Source organism: Miniopterus schreibersii, assembly GCF_964146895.1.
Source record: "Miniopterus schreibersii genome assembly, chromosome: 2".
Taxonomy (NCBI): domain Eukaryota; kingdom Metazoa; phylum Chordata; class Mammalia; order Chiroptera; family Miniopteridae; genus Miniopterus; species Miniopterus schreibersii.
Genome location: NC_138102.1, coordinates 109,828,692 through 109,848,008, shown reverse-complemented (window position 1 = coordinate 109,848,008; position 19,317 = coordinate 109,828,692). Strand labels below are relative to the sequence as shown.

The 19,317-nt window shown below is 37.3% G+C and overlaps 1 protein-coding gene across 4 annotated transcripts in view; it reads left to right on the top strand.

Moving 5' to 3' along the window:
• The window catches only part of MRPL42 (mitochondrial ribosomal protein L42), a 28,951-nt gene extending 13,933 nt beyond the window's left edge, over positions 1-15,018 (top strand). For all 4 annotated transcript variants that reach the window (XM_081130919.1, XM_081130921.1, XM_081130920.1 and 1 more), the window contains exon 6: positions 14,845-15,018. In XM_081130919.1, coding sequence (XP_080987045.1) covers positions 14,845-14,890 — 46 coding nt within the window. In that variant the 3' untranslated portion in view covers positions 14,891-15,018. The remainder of the gene's footprint in view (positions 1-14,844) is intronic.
• Positions 15,019-19,317: the final 4,299 nt, after the last annotated feature.

Genomic DNA, 19,317 nt, shown 5'->3' with positions numbered 1-19,317 from the left:
CCCAGTAACTGGCATGGCACATTTATGGCTGGACATGCTGTGGGATTAGTGAATACACATTTAAGTGCTGGATAATCAGAAACACAATTCTTTTTTCTTTTTTAAAAAATTATTAACATTTTATTTAACCTATCTAGAATATTATCATTTATTTTTTAAACATGTCTTTATTGATTTCAGAGAGAGGAAGGGAGAGCTAGAAACATCAATGATGAGAGAGAGTCATTGATCGGCTGCCTCCTGCACGCCCCCGACTGGGGATCAAGCCTGCAACTCAGGCATGTGCCCTGACTGGAAATCGAACCCCGATCACCTGGGTCCTAGGTCAACGCTCAACCACTGAGCCACACTGGCCAGGCCAGAAACACAATTCTTATTTTGAAGTTGTTTATTGGCAAGGAGGAAACAGAGTAAAAACTGAGTGAGTGAGTCTTAAATTGAGCCATGGGGAATGGGAAAAAGTCTCCACAGGCAGAGAGAACAGCATGTATTAGAGTGTACTCGGGAATTTGCAAGTAGTTCTGCTTGGATAGGATCTAGAATATGAGGAAGGAATGTAGGAAGGGTCTTATGAAGGATTGTATGTTGTGCTGAGGCGCTTATATCATATTTTCATTGCCAAATTTTAAGACACAAACTGACATGCTCAACTTTTATACATTAGAAAATCATTAAGTAGGCTCTATTTGGGATAAGGTGATATGTGGAAAGGTTGGAGTCAGAGAGACCTGTTAGGAAACTATTATAATAGACCAGGTAAAAAATGTTGAAGATCTAAGTGGAAGGACCAGCAGTGGGAATAGAAAGGGGGAAAATAAAAGAGAAGACTGTCTTTAAGAACTTTAATTAGCAGCAGTAGATGACTCGACTGGGTGTGGGTAGAGGGAGAAGGAAGAGATAGGACACCTTACATTTTTGACAGGTGTTTGGGTGGATGGTGCTGCCATTCATACAAGTGGGGAAACAGGTTTAGGAGTGAGAAAGATGAACCCATTGTTGGTTACATTAAGTCTGAAGGGTCTGTGGGTCATCTGGCGGGGGCAATTCTGAAAGCAGGTTGATGTATAGATCTGAAGCTCAGCTTATTTTTTTTGTTTCTCTTTAGAAGGTATTTATTTTCTTCCATAACCTTAGTTCTAATAGAGATTCCTCAGGGCTGTACCTCATATTCTGTGTTTTGCTGAAATTCATTCTGAGAGTTTTAATTACATTTGTTACATAGAGGACATGCAACCTGCTTTGTTAACACTATGTTTTTTTTTATTTTCTTGGTATTATTCCCAGTATCATTGTCTTTAGAATGTTTCCAACTAGATATCTGTTCAGTTTTAAATTTGTAACAAAACACAGCTCTTCTTTTCCTGTCTTAAAAAGCTCCTCCATTAATCTTTCTGTAATAAAAGTGATACTTCTGTGTCAATTTCCCAAGTAAAAAATCTGAGATTTTTGTGGGCGCCATGGTATCTTTCAATTCCTGCTTTTATTTTATGCCCCCTTTCTCGATTTTTCTTTCTTATTTAGTACCTACTTTGTTTATGCATGTTCTCTGGCTTTTTCCTACTTTGGTAATTGTAAGTTAGGGTATGTGAAAACAAATTAGTAAGCTATTTCATAGCCCCAAATCTAAATCATTACTGTATTCTAAGATTCTTTCCGTGATTTATAAAATTTCTCATGTTTATCTTTTATTTCTTGTCATTATTCAACTATTTTAGTTCAAACCCCACCTGGAAGTTTTTCTATAGTGGCTTTCAATACCTGTTTCCTCCCTGTGTGTTCCATATTGCTGCAATCTTTTGTCATCTTTTATTCATAACCAAATCATTGAAGTTATGAAAATCCTCTAAAGGTGTCTAACTTGAAGGTGGCAAGACTGAGGACAAGAAGACCATTAGGGAGCCTTGAAACCAAGCCTGTTATCTTCAGAATTTTATGTATTGCACCCCACCTATGTTTAATCTTATTTACTTATTTGATCTTATTACTGCTAATTATCCTTTGACTGCTAATTAATTTAATCTCTTGGTATGTCTTGTCCCATCAGGATTACTAGGCTTTTTCAGTTGTAAGCACACTTTAATTAAATGCAATTAATTGTCCCAGTATCTATCCTAATACAGAGCTCAGCAGAAAAACCCCAGATACTGCCTCATGTATATAAAGAAAATATTTACCTGTAGATGTTGTTCTTGTGATATATTGTAATCTCTCAGAATTTTAAATAAGGCAGTATGTGATCACTGATTGTTCAACAAGTATTTATTTAGCATCTACGTATATTTTGGATTTATGTAAGCCATTTTCAGGTTTTGGTGTCTAGATGTCAAAGACCTCTTCTCCTAAAACATCAAGCAGTATATAGAAGGTTGTTTTACTAAATATTTCATCATTTTTATGTTACGGCAATCAAAAGGATGGAGCCATTATAAACTTAATAATTGGAGACATAGGACATTTTTTTTTTTTTTTAAATATATCTTTATTGATTTCAGAGAGAGGAAAGGAGAGGGAGAGACAGACAGACAGAAACACCAATGATGAGAGAGTCATTGATCAGCTGCAGCCCGCAACCCAGGCACGTGCCCTGACCGGGAATCGAACCCCGATCGCCTGGATCCTAGGTCGACGCTCAACCACTGAGCCACGCCCGGCCGGACGACATAAGACATTTTTTAAAAGCTTTCTTTTTTTTATCTTTACCCAAGGATATGTTTATTGATTTGAGATAGAGGAAGAGAGAAACATCGATGTGAGAGAGAAACATTCATCAGTTGCCTCCCGTACACGCCCTGACCCAGGATTGAACCCGAAGCCTTTTGATGTATGGGACAACGCTCCAACCAACTGAGCCACCCAGCAGAGCAGGACATCTTTTTAAATACTTATTTATTAAAAGGTATAAAATGCTTGTTTTTTAAAAAACTGACTTTAAATAATGTACAAGGGTTTAAAGTAATAAAATAGGAATCTTCTCTATACCTACTCATACCTTGTTCCCCATAGAAAAACACTATTAAACTCTCCCTAGATGAGTAGCCCTACCTCATTATACTCATACCTCAGGTATATACAGATATATAACTTTTGTGCTTTTTGAACTCCAGTCAACTAAAACTAGAAAAGAGTACAACTTTGTGTTAATGAGGCTTGGGTTGACTCAAATCATCTTGCGTCTACTACTTACTAGCTAGTTATTCAATCTTGTTATCTGTTAATGAAAATAGAAATAACAATGCCTAATGGGCAAATTAGGCATTGTTATTTCTATTTTCAATCACATAGGTTAAGCACCTGCTTATGATATATGTTCAATAATAATATGTAGAGAGAGGAATCAAGGTGGCGGCTTAGGTAACAGCTGTACCTGCTGCCTCCCGCAACCACTTCAAAATTACAACTAAAATACAGAACCACCGTCACTAAGAACCTCCTGAAATCCAGCTGAACAGAAGCCCTACAGCCAGGGAACTGAAGCGGCACCGAGACTGCTAGGGGCAGAGACACAGGCTGATTGGGGCTGAATCTCGGAGGCACTGCCGAGGGCCCACACCCAGTGCCGCAGGTGAAACGCGGGAGGGATATCTCAGCGGTGGGGGCTTCCCGGAGGAATGAGGGGTCCCAGCCCAGGGCTCCAGGGCTTCAGGGCCAGGAAGAGAAATCTCCACAACTTCGGGCTGTGAAAACTAGCAGGGAATGTGGCTGATGGTCTCCGAGGCTGCGGGAGCCCCAGCAGCTCCTCTTAAAGGGCCTGCACACGGACTCACTCAGACACGCTCCCTCTGAGCCTCAGTGCCTGGCAGCAGCTTGAAAGGAACCTGGGACACTTGGGGAGAAACAAACCTGCCTGAAATCTGGGGGAGAGGTGAAGGGGTAGCTTTCTCCTAGGCAGAAGAACTGGCAGAGGTCATTGCTCCTTTGGCAAGTCCTCCCCCCCACATGGCAGGCAGGCACCATATTTGAATCTCCAGCACCTGACTCACACCTTTGGCCCTGCCCGGTGATTCCCTGAGGCCCCGCCCCTCCCTACTTGCAAGCTCATCTAGGGCATTTCCAGTGGCTTTTCTATGCAAGTGGCTTCTCGAGCCTCGTGCTTAGGACTTTCCTAAAATCTCTCAAACAAGCAGCATGGCTTGATAAGTGGCCCCAGGCCTGGCACTAGCGGCAGCCTGCATTGGCTCATAGCGTGGCCTCTCCTGGACACCTCCAAGCCCAGCACAAGTAGCAGCCAACTACGGTTTGCTGTATAGCTCATGCTGGGTGGCCCTGGGCAAGCCACTGCCAGAGGCTGACTTTGCACCTCCCAGGAGGCCCCAGACACAGTGCACCTGGTGGTCAGACTCGACCACGCTGGATTACAACCCTACCACATCCACGAGTGACACACTCAAAGGGCACACTTGGTGAACACCAAAGCCCCACTGAAGTAAGTCCTGCTCCATAGGGGTGTCTCCAGCACAGCAGCCTTTGGCTGTAGTTGCAGCTGGTCCTCACAGCTGATTTGTCTGGGGGTGAATTCCTCCCAATGAGGCCAATAGCAACCAAGGCTCAACTACAACAGGACAGTGCACACAGCCCACACAGGGGCACACCTAGAAGGCCCAGCTCAGGTGACTGGGGAGGCTGAGCCACTGGACCCTACAGGACACCTACTACACAAAGCCACTCTACCAATTCCAGGAGACATAGCAACTCTACCTAATACATAGAAACAAACACCTGGAAGCAGCCAAAATGGGGAGGCAAAGAGACAGGTCACAAAGGAAAGAACAGAAGAAATCTCTAGAAGAGGAACTAAATGAAATAGATCCAAGCAAGCTAACAGATACAGGGTTCAGAATTTTGTTTATAAGGATGCTCAAGCATATTATTACAAAAATAATTGATTTTGATTTTATTTTTAAATATCAATATAGATTATTCAAAAAAATTGATAACATAATAAAGTACCAATTTGAAATGAAGGCTACAGGAAATGAAATGAAGAATAATTTACAGGAAATCAACAGTAGAGTAGAGGACGCTGAGAATCAAATCAGCATTTTGGAACATGAGGAAACAAAAAACACCCAACCAGAAGAGCAAAAAGGAAAAAGAATCCAGAAATATGAAGATAGTATGAGGAACCTCTGGGACAACTTCAAGAGGCCCAACATTTGTATTATTTGGGTGCCAGAGGGGAAGAAAGAGAGCAAGAAATTAAAAACCTATTTGAAAAAATACAGAAAACTTCCCCTACCTGGGGAAAGAAATCAACTTACAAATCCAGGAAGCACAGAGGAACCCAAAGAGACCCACAGCAAGACACATCATAATTAAAATGCCAAAGGTTAAAGACAAAGAGAGAATCTTAAAAGCAGCAAGAGAAAAGCAGGTAGTTACCTACAAGGGAGCCCCCATACGACTGTCAGCTGATTTCTCAACAGAAACCTTGCAGGGCAGAAGAGAGTGGCAAGAAATATTCATAGTGATGAAAAACGTGGAACTACAACCAAGATTGCTCTACCCAGCAAAGCTATCATTGAGAATTGAAGGTCAGATAAAGAGCTTCACAGATAAGAAAAAGCTCAAGGAGTTCACCACCACCAGACCAGCACTACAGGAAATGTTAAAGGATCTTTTTTAAGAAGAAGCTAATGAACAAAAGAATTTGACGAACTAAATAGATCCAGAGACATTGACGCATGCAAGAGACGATCATATTTCAGAGGAAGGAGGGAAGGGGGTGGAGGGTGGGAAGACATTAACCAAAGAAGTTATATGCATATATGCATAACCCATGGACACAGTCAATAACGGGGTGAAGTCCTGGGGAGGGGGTGGGAGCGACGTGAAGGGTGTCAATGGGGGGGAAAATGAGACACCTGTAATACTTTCAACAATAAAGATAAATTAATAATAATAATATGAAATGATAATGACTCATATTTTCTCCTACTCATAGGTTTCTTCCCAACTCTTTTTGAAGAATTTTTTCTTAAATAGTCTTTTGTGAGGTATAATTGACACACAGAAAAATTCATCAGTTTTTAAAAGTATACAATTCAGTGAATTTTGTGGGCTTTTTTAGTTACTTTTCACCCGAAGATATTTTTTCCATTGCTTTTCAGAGAGAGTAGAAGGAAGGGAGGGAGGAGTGGCTGAGAGAGAGACACATCAATGTGAGACACATTGACTGGTTGCCTCCTGCACATACCCCAACCTGGGGCAGGGAGTGAGCCCACAACCGAGGTACATGCCCTTGACCGGGAATCGAGCCCACGACTCTTTGGTGCTTGGGCCAATGCTCTAACCACTGAGCCAAACCTGCCAGGGCTGCATATATATTTCAGTGAACATATATTTCAGTGAGCATATATCTTTTTGAATTAGTGTGTTGGATTTCTTTGGGTATATCAAGAAATGGAATTGATAGGTAGTTCTGTTTTTAAGTATTTGAGGAATCTCCATACTGTTTTTCATAGTGACTGCACCAATTTGCAATCCAAACAACAAGGGGGTTTTGTTTTCTCCACATCCTTGACAACACTTGTTTGTTGATTTCTTGATAATAGCTATTCTAACAGATGTGAGGTGATATCTCTTTGTGGTTTAGATTTGCATTTTTCTGATGATTAGTGACCTTGAGCATCTTTTCATATGTCTATTTGACCATCTATATGTCCTCTTTGGAGAATTGTCTATTTAGGTCCTCTGCCCATTTTTTAATTGTATTGTTTGTTTTTTTTGATGTTAAGATGTATTGAGTTCTTTATAAATTTTGAGTATTAACCCCTTATCAGATGTATCATTGGCAAATATATTCTTCCATTCAGTAGGTTGTCTTTTCATTTTGTTGATGATTTCCTTTGCTGTGCATAAATTTTGTAGTTTGTTATAGTTCCATTTGTTTAGTTTTTCTTTTGTTTCCCTTGCCTGAGCAGATATATCAGAAAAAAAATATTACTAAGGGCAATGTCAGAGTTTACTGCCTATGTTTCCTTTTAGGAGTTTTATGATTTTGAGTCTTATGTTTTAAGTTTTTAATCCATTTTCCTGTGTGTGGATTAAGAAGGTGGTCTAGTTTTATTTTTTTGGCATGTGTCTGTTCAGTTTTCCCGACACCATTTTTTGAATAAACTGTCTTTACCCCACTGTATATTCTTGGCTCCTTTATCAAATATTAATTGACCATATAGACATGGGTTTATTTCTGGGCTCTCTATTCTGTTTCATTGATCTTATGTGCCTTTTTTTATGCCAATACCATGCTTTTTTTTATTACTATAGCCTTGTTTGATGTCAGGTAGCATGATGCCACCAACTTTGTTCTTCTTTAGAAGTCTTTTGTAGCTCCATATAAATTTTGGATTATTTGTTCTAGATCTGTGAAAAATGCCATTGGTATTTTGGTAGGGATTACATTGAATCTATAGATTACTTTGGGTAGTACAAGCATTTTAATGATGTTAATTCTTCCATCTGTGAGCATGGTATATGTTTCTATTTAAATCTTTTTCAATTTCTGCCCTGGCTGGTGTGGCTCAGTTGGTTGTGCGTCGTTCCATGCACTGAAAGGTTGCTGGTTTGATTCCCAGCCAGGACACATGCCCAGGTTTCCAGCTCGATCCCTGGTAGAGGACATGTAGGAGGCAGCCATTTGATGCTTAACTGTCTTGCATCAATGTTTCTCTCTTTCCCTCTTCCTTCCTCTCTCTCTAAAAAAAAAAGAAAATCAATTAAAAAAAATCTTCATTTTCTTTCTTCAGTGTCTTATAATTTTCTAAGTACAGTCTTTTACCACCTTGGTTAAATTTATTCCTAGGTATTTTTTTATTTTTTGGTGCAATTGTAAGTGGGATTGTTTCCTTTTTTCTAATTGATTTTATTTAAAATTTTTTAAATTTAGGGATTATTTTCTTTATTTCTCTTTCTGATAGTTTGTTATTGGTGTATAAAAATGCAACCGATTTCTGAATATTAGTTTTGTATCCTGGTACTTTACTGAATTTATCAGTTCTAATAGTTTTTTGATGGAATCTTTAGGGTTCTCTATGTACAGTATCATGTCATCTGTAAATAATGACACTTTTACTTCTTCCTTCCCAGTTTGGATTCCTTTTATTTATTTTTCTTGTCTGATTGCTATGGCTACTACTACCAGTACTATGTTGAATAAAAGTGGTGAAGGTGGACATCCTTGTCTTGTTCCTGACTTCTGCTCTAGATTATTTTCTCATCATCAGGAATGTATATTGTTTTGTGATTTTCCATGAGGCCTCTAATACAATATTTTTAATAAAATGTGTGGGTGCTAAGTTACTATCTGATGGAATATTATTTCACCTAATTATCTTCACACCTTCTTGAAGTTGTTCAGTTTCTCTTTGAAATGGTAGTTTATTTACGATAGTCTTTTGGCTGTTCCACTGGGAAATTTCCCAGTGATTTTTGGAAGTTTTATTTGCAGAGTTCAGCTATAAAGTTATGTGGGTTCATCTAATTTCCATTTGATTTAGGTCACAAAGGTGTTCCTTATTATCAGATTCTTAATCAAGGTCAGCAAAAGATTTGTAATCCCAAGGGGTTGCCCCACCTTATACAGTCATAAAATATCTGCATCTAGTTACTGGCCTCACCCAAGATGAGTGGGCTGGGAGTATAAGTAGTATGATTGACTGTACAGAATTGATGTTGAAATAGTGGCCAGTAAACATTGGCGATTAGATTACCTGAAGTTAAAATTGTTACTGCTAAATCTGTGAATTGGATTTTGCCTTTTCCTAATTCTAGTGATTTATTTTAGGATGGCAATTCAGAATAAATTTATTTGGGCTTTATACCGAGACTGAGTGCTAGAACTGTTTGAATTCTTAGTGTGGCAGATGGGTAATGAAGAAACCCAGGACATTGGGTTTGAGGTTAAATTGAACTTTAACTTTCCTACTCTCTGCCTTTGCCTGAATTACTCTTTTTAATTCACTTCTGCAAAGGTTAATTTCAAAAATAGGATATATATCCATGAGGCTCCTGCTGCTTCCTGTTTGCTGATATTGTAGATAATGAAAACAGATTAAAGTAGCTTAACTGTCACATTATATTTACCTGAAGTCATGGAACTTCGAACATGAACATATTCTTTGAAAGGTACCAATTATGTAAGTCCATTTGTTTCGTACTCCCTGCAGTAATTTGCGTTTGATTGCCACTCTGTAAATAGTTTTTGAGAACATGATTCTGAGTTTCTTTGCTCTTCACAGCTCTTCACAACTGCCCCTGAGGTATTTGTTAGCCTTTAGTGTTGCCATCATTTGTGCACAAGTTCTTCATTTCTTCAAAGAGTCTTCTTCAGTTGGCATGAAAGAAATCAAAAGTGATGGAGCATTCCTTCCAATATAAGTATTTCCAGAATACATCATTTTAGCAGTGTTACACAGTTCCTGATGATTGTATTTGAGTTATCTCTTATTTTTCTCATTAATTCAACCTTAATAACTTTGTTACATTTCTAAAGTTCATATACTACCTTAGTTTTTCTTGCTGATTCCTTTTCATCTCCCCTATCTAAATTTATTACATTTCTTATTACATTTCTAAATTACATTTCTAATGTTCATATATTACCTTAGTTTTTCTTGCCGATTCCTTTTCATCTGCCCTATCTAAATTTTTGAGTGCCCCAAGGATCAGTCCTTGGATCTTTCCTCTTTTCTGTCCCATTCTTTAAGACAATGATCTTACCCAGACTTCTGGCTTTTAAGATACGTCAGCATGCTAATGGCTCCCAGATCTATCTCTGGTCACCTCTCCCCTGATCCTGTTTATCAGCTGTCTACTCGGTATGTCTAATAGACATCCCTAACTTAATGTGTCTCTAACTGAGCTACTGGTGGTCCCCCACAAACCAGCTTCTGCAGCCTTCCCTATCTATTGTTAATGCCAGCTCCATTCTTCTAGTTGCTTGGGCCAGAAACCTTGGTGCCACTCTTGACTGTCCCCTGTCTCACACATCTCTGGTTTATCAGCAAACCCTGTTAGCTCTGTCTCCAAAATGTATCCCAATTTGACCATTTATCATCACTTCCTCTGCCACCATCCTGGTCCATGCTACCATCTTTTGCCTGCTTATTATAGTGCTTCCTTACTGGTTCTCCTGCTTCTGCTTTTGCTTCCCTGGAGTCTGTTCTTAGTACACAGCCAGAGCAACCCTGTTATAATTTGTTAGTTCTTATAATTTTTCTCTTGAAAGCCCCCCAACTGCTTCCCATCTCACTCAGAGAAAAGCTATAGGCCTTAACTATTACCTACAAGAACCTACATCATCTGACCCCATTACCTTTCTACTTTCATTTCCTACTGGTCTCTTCCTTGTTTACTCTGTTCCAGCCACATGGCCTCTTTGCTGTCCTTTAACATGTCCTTCCTTTCACTTCAGAGCCATTGTACTTGATGTTCACTCTGTGTAGAATGCTTTTCCTGCTGATATCAGCAAAGCTTGCTCTCACTTCCTTTAGGTTTTTACTCACTGTAGCCTTCCCTGGCCAACTTATTTATCTTGTTTTCCTGTTTTCTGCATTGGAACATAATCTTCATGGGGGGGGGTGTCTTATTTTGTAGACTACAGAATCCTTAGCACCTAGAAATAGTACCTGGCACATAGTAGATACTTATATTTTAAAATGAATGAACAGATGAATGAATGAATGATCCTGATTCTTTTTAAAAAATTAAATTTATTGAGGTAACGGTAAATAACATATAAATTTCATGTGTACTTTATAATACAACTGTATACTACATGTGTGCTCATAAGTAAAGTAGTAAGTGAACATAGCTCCACTAAATGTAAAGTTATGTTGAAAGAAAGGATTGAAAGAAGGCTAGATGGAAGATAAGAAGGATCTGGAAGGTAATTCTGAATTTCTGAAATGTAGAGCAATCCTATAAATGTATAAATAGCAGTATTACTTTATTTAAGGAACAACTTTATTTAAAGAACTTTTTAATATTTTCCCATGGAGGTAACAAAAATTAGCTAGTATCATCAGTAGGAAACATTTTGGGAATTAGCTGCAATGTGAATTAAGAGGTAAAGTTCTACTCTGGATTAAAAATTGTGGACAGATATTTCAGAGACCACTGAGTCATTATGTAATTTAAGAAAGGTAATGATATATCTATTGGTTTGCCAGGAGCAGTCTCAGTTTAACTCTTTTGTTAGTTATTAATAGGGTGGGTTTTATTCTCTAAAGGGTCCTACTCTGGATGATAAGTTATAAAGGTACTCTAAAATCAATGTGCTTACGTCTGGTTAGTGATTGTAGCACATACTGGAAATCCATGAATAATAAGGCATTTATAAATGCTATTCGACTATTTGACATTTATTGAGCATATTTTAGAACTTGACTTTGTAAGGTTTAGGGCTATCAAGTTCTCAAGCATTTTGAAGTCACTCTTGAATAATGAAAACAGTTGAAAAATGTAAAAGCTAAATCTCATTTTTATAGGATAGTTCTTAGCATTTTTAGGGCCACAGACTTCATTGAGAGAATTTGATGAAATATGTGAATCAATTTCTCAGAAAAATACATATTCTAAAGTTTATAAATAATCTCAGAAAGTTAATGACTTCCCAACCCCCTGCATTGAACAAACACCTTTCGGGGATACTATTGTACTAGTACTGTGCCAATATAAGTACATGTAGAAATGTTTACATAAATGATTTGCTATATGTATTTAAAAAAATTTTTTTTCTATTGACATTCAATATTATTTTAGTTTCAGGTGTACAGCATAGCGGTTTGACATTTATATAATTTACAGAGTGATTCCTCCCAATAAGTGCAGTACTCAACCTACTGTATTCCCTATGCTGTACTTTACATCTCTGTGACTATTTTGTAACTGCCAATTTGTATTTCTTCATCCCTTCACCTTTTTTACCCAGCTCCCCAACCCCCTCCCATCTGGCAACCATCCATTTCTTCTCTGTGAGTGTGTTTCTGTTTTGTTTATTTTGTTTTTTAAATTCCACATATAAGTGAAATCATATGATATTTGTCTTTCTCTGACTGACTTATTTCACTTGGCATAATACCCTCTAGATCCATCCATGTTGTCACAGATATGCAATATGTATTATTCTACAACTTAGTGTTCCATATTAGTATATAAAGATGTACTCACTTCTTTTCAACTTAATTTCTATATTTCAAAATTTTTTAATTTGTTAAAATAGTTTATTGACTTTTAGAGAGAGAGGAAGGGAGAGAGGGAGAGAGAGAGAAACTTTAATGTGAGAGTGTAGCATTGATCTGTTGACAGCCTCCTGCCCTCCCCCTCCTGGGGATCGAGCCTGAAACCCGTGCCTGTGCCCTGACCAGGAATCAAATCAGGAAACTTTTGTTGCACAGATGATGTCCAGCAACTGAGCTATACCAGCTAGGGATATATTTCACAAATTTTTAAAAAATCAACATCAGAAAAAATAATGTATAGGAAAGTTGCCTGTATGAAGCCTTAAAATAAGCAAAAAATACTTTTGATATCTTTTTGTTGTTGTTTTTGTTATTCCTCACCTGAAGATACTTTTCCATTGCTTTTTAGAGAGAGTGGGAGGGAGGGAGTGGGGAGAGAGAGAGAGAGAGAAAAAAAACATCGATGTTAGAGAGACACGTGAGTCACATTGATTGGTTGTTTCCTGCACATGCTCAGACCTGGGCTGGGCTGGGCTGGGCTGGGGTTTGAACCTGCAACCCAGGTAGGTGCCCCTTGACTGGGAATTGAACCTGCAACCCTTTGGTCTGCAGGCTGATGCTCTAATCACTGAGCCAAACTGGCTAGGGCTCCTTTTGATATCTTAATCATAACAACTAAAGAGCATAAGATAACATGTATTATCATTTGTGGCATAGAAATCCTTAAGTTATATTTTTCCATATTAGCAAAAAAGTAAAAAAAAAAAAAAATTAACTCAGATCACCTTGCCAAAATCTGGCCTTAGGGGAATTTTTTGAAGAAAACTCATCACTGAAAAAACCACATGTACTCTGTGTAGAAATTTTCTTAAATCCATGAAGAAAATAAGGCAACGCAGAGAAGCAAAAAGAAAAATTATTCATGGTGAAATTACTCAAAGATGATCACTGCTAACAATGCATTTTATTTAGAGATGACTCTAGTTAATAATGGAAGTCAGGATTACAGCCTCAGTCTTCATCAGATTGATTGACATCATTCTGAAGAGTGTGATACTGACTCTGGAAATGAACACATTTGATTAGATATGCACTTCCAAACTATGGCCATCAACAACTAGTAATTCCTAACTGATATTTACAGTGTTTTTTTCCCATCTCTTGTAACAACACAGTCTTGCCATTTTTTTTCCCTGTGGGAAATTGCAAAATTTTCAAACAGCGCGTAAGTACTAGGAGGTTGTGTGTGTGTGTGTGTGTGTGTGTGTGTGTGTGTGTGTTTTAATGGCATATATGTTCAAGGTATTCTACGCTATTGTAATAAAATAATAAAATATATAACATTTACAATCTCAAATAAAACCAATGCATTTTATTTCTCTTTGTATTTATACATAAGTTGTGTTAGTTTGCTTATTTTTATATGGTTTTATTTATACTTTAATTTAAATTTGCATCCTATATCTCTCCCCCCCAATTAAAATTTTAGCCATTTTTCTGTATTGCCTTAGGATAGATTTCCAGAAGAGGAATTACCAGATCAAAAGTTATGATTATTTAAAAATTTTTTTGGCATATATTGCTAATACTGCTTTTCGTAAGTATTGTACCAATTAATACTTTAACCAGTCAGGTGATAAATTGCTTATCTCACCACACCTGTGCTTAGATTGGGCATTTTGACTTTAAAAATATTTGTAACTGCAAAAACAAGTAAAAATTTCCTCACTGATTTTTTTGTTTTGTTCTAATCCTCACCCGAGGGTATTTTTTCCATTGCTTTTCAGAGAAAGTGCAAGGAAGAGAGAGAGACACATCGATTGGTTGCCTCCCGCATGCACTCCTACTGGGGTCAGGGATCGAGCCTGCAACTGAGATACGTGCCCTTGGCCAGAATCGAACCTGGGACCCTTCAGTCTGCGGGCCAGTTAGTAATATGTTTATGGAAAAATGTGCAATGTAACAAAAAATGGAAGAAATTAAAATAGTGAGGAGCCCTAGCTGGTTTGGCTCAGTGGTTAGAGCGTTGGCCCATGGACTGAAGGGTCCCAGGTTCGATTCTGGCCAAGGGCATGTACCTCAGTTGCAGGCTTGATCCCTGACCCCAGTCGGAGTGCGTGTGGGAGGCAACCAATTGATGTGTCTCTCTGTCTTCCTTGCACTTTCTCTGAAAAGCAATGGAAAAAATATCCTTGGGTGAGGATTTAAAAAAAACAAAATAAAAACCCCGAACATCTTACTAACTGTATCCTAGTGTGCATTAAAACATGCTTTTGCAGCTCGAGTCCTCCTTTTAGAAGAAAATATCCCCCTTTAAATAAAACTTTAATAGAGCATGTTTACAATGTGTTGTTTCTTTATTATAAAGACAGTTATTAGCTAATTATTAGTTTTTAACAACCATCCAGGTTATCATATCGAAATCAAGATCTGAATAAAGATTTTCCAGAATGTTTAGTTAATATAAAACAAATTTCACTCTGGGGAAATGTGGCTTATTAAGAACTATCTGAGATATATCTAACAGCATATGTATATAGTTTGATTGATTTCATTGAGTACTAATAAATGGCAAAGTAAGCATATAAAGTTGATATTTCTATCAAAAACAGTTATCTTTTATTAAAATAAGTTATCTCATCTTAAATATTTTCCTCTTTTCAAGGTATCATAGACGCCGTAAGAAACTGAATCCTCCAAAAGACAGATGATATTGAGGTTTCATTTCAAAGAGAAATGCTGTCCTGTGTCTCATTTGCCATTTAAGAAAATGCAATCAGGTATATTCACTACTGTGTTATCTAGTAAAGTAATAATAAAAGTCTTTTCATCTATAGAATGTGTATTTCTTTATATGTATTAAGTAATTCTGGATTTGACGTTCTTATTTAGAGAAACCTATTTATTTTCCCTTTGAAATCTTAGTCTTCCATCTATTTTTATGTGACTAATATGGTTAAGTATTCTACATTATCAGCCACATATTGTTAGTAGTGCAAATATGATTAAAAATGTGCATGGTTCTCCTTCTGGAGATTTTAAAATTGCCTTTAAAAAGAAACTCAGGCCCTGGACAGTGGGGCTCAGTGGAGCATTGGCTTGAGCTCCAAGGGGTTGTGGTTCGGTTCCCAGTCAAGAGCACATACCTGGGTTGTAGGTTTGTTCTCCCACCCTGGTCGAGGTGCGTGGGAGAAGGCAATCAATTGCCATTTGATATGTCTCTCTCACATGGATGTTCCTCTCTCTTTCTTCTTTCCTCTCTCCCCCTCTCCTCCTTCCTGCCATGTGCTCTAAAAATCAATGGAAAAAATATCCTTGGTTGAGGATTAACAAAAATAAAAAAATAAAATAAAAAGAAACTCAAGAGATCACTCAGAAAACATGTTATGATGATTTTTTTGGCGGGGGCGATGGCATCTAGAAAATAATTAAATTAGTTACATTTTAATAAGTTACTACTATCTGCTGGGTCCTTTACATACATCATTGTTAAATTCTCACAATAATCCTTTGAAGAAAGAGCATCATCATCATTTTATAGATAATGATAAGTGACCTACCTAAGCAGGTAGGAGAGCCAGGATTCAAACTGTCAGTCTCCAAAGCTTTTTTTTATAGTGCATTGCAATGACGAAGGGGTATTTTCTTTCACTCAGAAATGTATTTTGCTATGAAGACTATATTATATAGCTTATTTGTAATTTTTCTTTAGCTGTTCTAAAATTATGCTAGCTTTGCAACACAGGCAACTCTGTGCTAGTGTTATGAGAATATTAATAGTATATCCGGCTGTTGGTTATCACTACCAGATTATACAGGGAGGTGGGCAAAAGTAGGTCTACAGTTTGTATGGGAAATAATAAAATGATAAATAATAATACAAGAATAAACTGTTTCACATACTCACTGTAAACCTACTTTGGCTCCACACTGTATATGGTCCTTAATAGCATTGCTGCCCCTGTGATTTCTATTTAGGAAGTGAGGAAGCTTATTAGAGGGTGGAAAGTACTTTATTCAAACTTCTAAAATATTTGTGATGTTTTATAAATTGTCATGAAAATGATTTTTATTCAAAGTCTATTGTTTTATCTAGTTCTTTTTTTAAAAAAATGTTTTCATTGATTTCAGAGACAGGAAGAGAGAGGGAGTGAGAGATATGTATGAGAGTCATTGATCAGCTGCCTCCTGCACGCCCCCTACTGGGGATCAAGCCCAAAACCTGGGCATGTGCCCTGACCAGGAATCGAACTGTGATTTCCTGATTCATAGGTCAATGGTCAACCATTGAACCACGCCGGCTGGGCTTAATAAAATTCTAGCTGAGGTTCAAGTGTTCAGTAAAATGTAAGGAATAAGTGAATAAGAAAGGAAATAATGACCACTGTTACTAAAAGGAAATATTTTTAAGTGGTTTCATTTTTATTATTATTAATTTGCGGGGGAAGATAAAAAGAAAAAAGCTGATAGAACTTGATAATTAGAAATATTTAGCAGTCATATTTGATCACATATCTTTGAAAAATAGTTTGTTTTTTTCAGGTTGACTTATATCCAGTGTTTTACACAGATTGAGCTTTACCATGTTATAAAGGTAGAGAATAAAAAAACAAATTAATTAAATGACAGACCTTTTTTTTTCTTCAAATATAAAGAGCCACTAAATAGAGATTGTTCGATTGTAAACTGCCCAAACCACATATTCATATGTCAGTGCATTAGAGAATTAATTTTGATTTTTATTGTACTGGAAATACAGATTAATACTGTAGTTCCTAGAATTTTGGTTTTCATGGGTTACTGATTTTTAATTTTGCTAAATAAGTACATATTCTATTACCACCATCACCACCCCTCTGCTCCTCCCATTCCCCACTATCACTAGCATTATTTAGTCATTATGAAAGATCCACATATTTGTCTTTTTTCAGAAATTTAAAAATTACATAAGGTGGGACAGCTATTTAAACTGAATAAATTTTGAAATACTCGCTACCGTGTCCTCGTTCTCATATTTCCATTGTGGAAGTGGATTAACACACGTCAAATTGATACAGAGGGCCCTGGCTGGTGTGGCTCAGTTGGTTGGGTGTCATCCCATGCACCAAAGGTTGTTGGTTCTATTCACGGTCAAGAACACATACCCAGGTTGCGGGCTCTATCCCTGGTAGGCGGCATGCAGGAACCAGCCAGTAGATCAATGCTGCACTCTCACATTCATGTTTCTCTCTTTCTCCCCCTCTCCCTCCCTTTCTCTAAAAATCAATAAACTATTAAAAAAAATTTTTGATAAAGAGCATTGTTGGTGAAGCCACCAGAGGGCACTCTCATATGGGTTCAATCGGAACGTCCCACACCCAAAGGTAGTCACTTTTAATGTGCTTAATTAGCAGAGAATATTTGGATATTCTTTAGGTTAGAATGACTAGTGGCATAAATGGTTGAAATATTTTGAGGCCATTAGTCATGTTTTTTATGTAGTCATCAACCATTTATTAAACCTCTACTACGTATGAAGAGGCATTATACTTTTTGCTAGACCAATAGCAAAATATAGTCCCTTCTCAGGGACTATAGTATCTACCTAACTAGTATCTATTGAGATACTTAATTTTTCTAATGACATTGTTTTTTTAACCATGAGTATAGTATAATGCATCATTATTTTATAAAATTGGAGACCAAATAGAAAATAAAAATTACACATAATTGTCCAATAAAGGATGACACTTAACATTTTGCTTACCTTTTTCCCTTTGTTTCATTCCATAAATATACTTCAAAAAATGAAAATAGTATTTATTATGCATGCTGTTTGGTAACTTGCTTTTTTCATTGAATATCATGAATTTTTTTGCCATATCATAAAATACTCTGATTTAATGGATGCATATTATTTTATCATCTGGCTTGTCATAATTTAATTAAGTTCCTACTGTTGGACATAATCATTGTTTCTGTTTGTTTCCTATTTTAAATAATACTGTTATTAACAACCTGGTAGATACTTTTTCTTTTTTAAAAAGACTTTATGTTTTAGAACAGTTTTAGGTTCATAGCAAAGTTAAGTGGAAGGACATTTCCCATGTCCCTACACATACATAGCCTCCCCCATTATCACCATTGTTTTTGTTTGTTAATCCTCACCAGAGGGAGTAGGAAAAGGGGAGAAAGAAAGAGAAAAACATTGATGTAAGAGAGACACCGTGATTGGTTGCCTCCCTCAAGTGTTCCAGCTGGGACCCAGGATCAAAGAGGCAACCCAGGTATGTGCCCTTGACCAGGAATCAAACCCTCAATCCTTTGGTTCGTGGGCTGACGCTCTAACCACTGAGCAACACTGGCCAGGGCCATTACTGGGGTGATATATTTGTTATAATTGACATATTAGCACATCATCACCCAGAGCCCACAGTTTAAATTAAGGTTCACTCTTAGTGGTGTATACTCTATGGGTTTTGACAAATGTAGAATGGCATGTATCTACCATTAGAGTATCATACAGAGCAGTTTCACTGTCCTAAAAATCCTATATACTCCACCTATTCATCCCCTTTTTTCTCCCTAACCTTGATAAATACTGATTTTTTTGTTGTCTCCATAGTCTTACCTTTTCCATAATGTTATATGTTGGAATCATACTGTATATAGCCTTTCAGATATGCTTTTTTCACTCAGTATGCAGTAAGGTTCCTCCATGTCTTTTGAGGGCTTGATAACTCATTTCTTTTTAGTACTGAATAATATTCCATTGTATGGATGTACCATAGTTTGTTTATCCATTCATCTACTGAGGACATCTTGGATTGCATTCAGATTTCACAACTATGAATAAAGCTGCTATAAATATCCATGTTCAGGTTGTGTGGACATAAGTTTTTAATTCCTTTGAGTAAATAAATACTGAGGAGCATGATTGCTGGATTCTATGGTAAGAGTATGTCTGGTTTTATAAGGAACTGTCAGACTGTCTTCCAAAGTAGCTGGATCATTTTGCATTCATGCCAGCAACGAATTAGACTTCCTATTGCTCCACATCCTCATCAGTCAGCATTTGGCATTGTCTGTGTTTTGGATTTTAGCCACTCTAATAGTATGTAATGGTGTCTTGTTTTAATTTGCATTTCTCTGATGACTT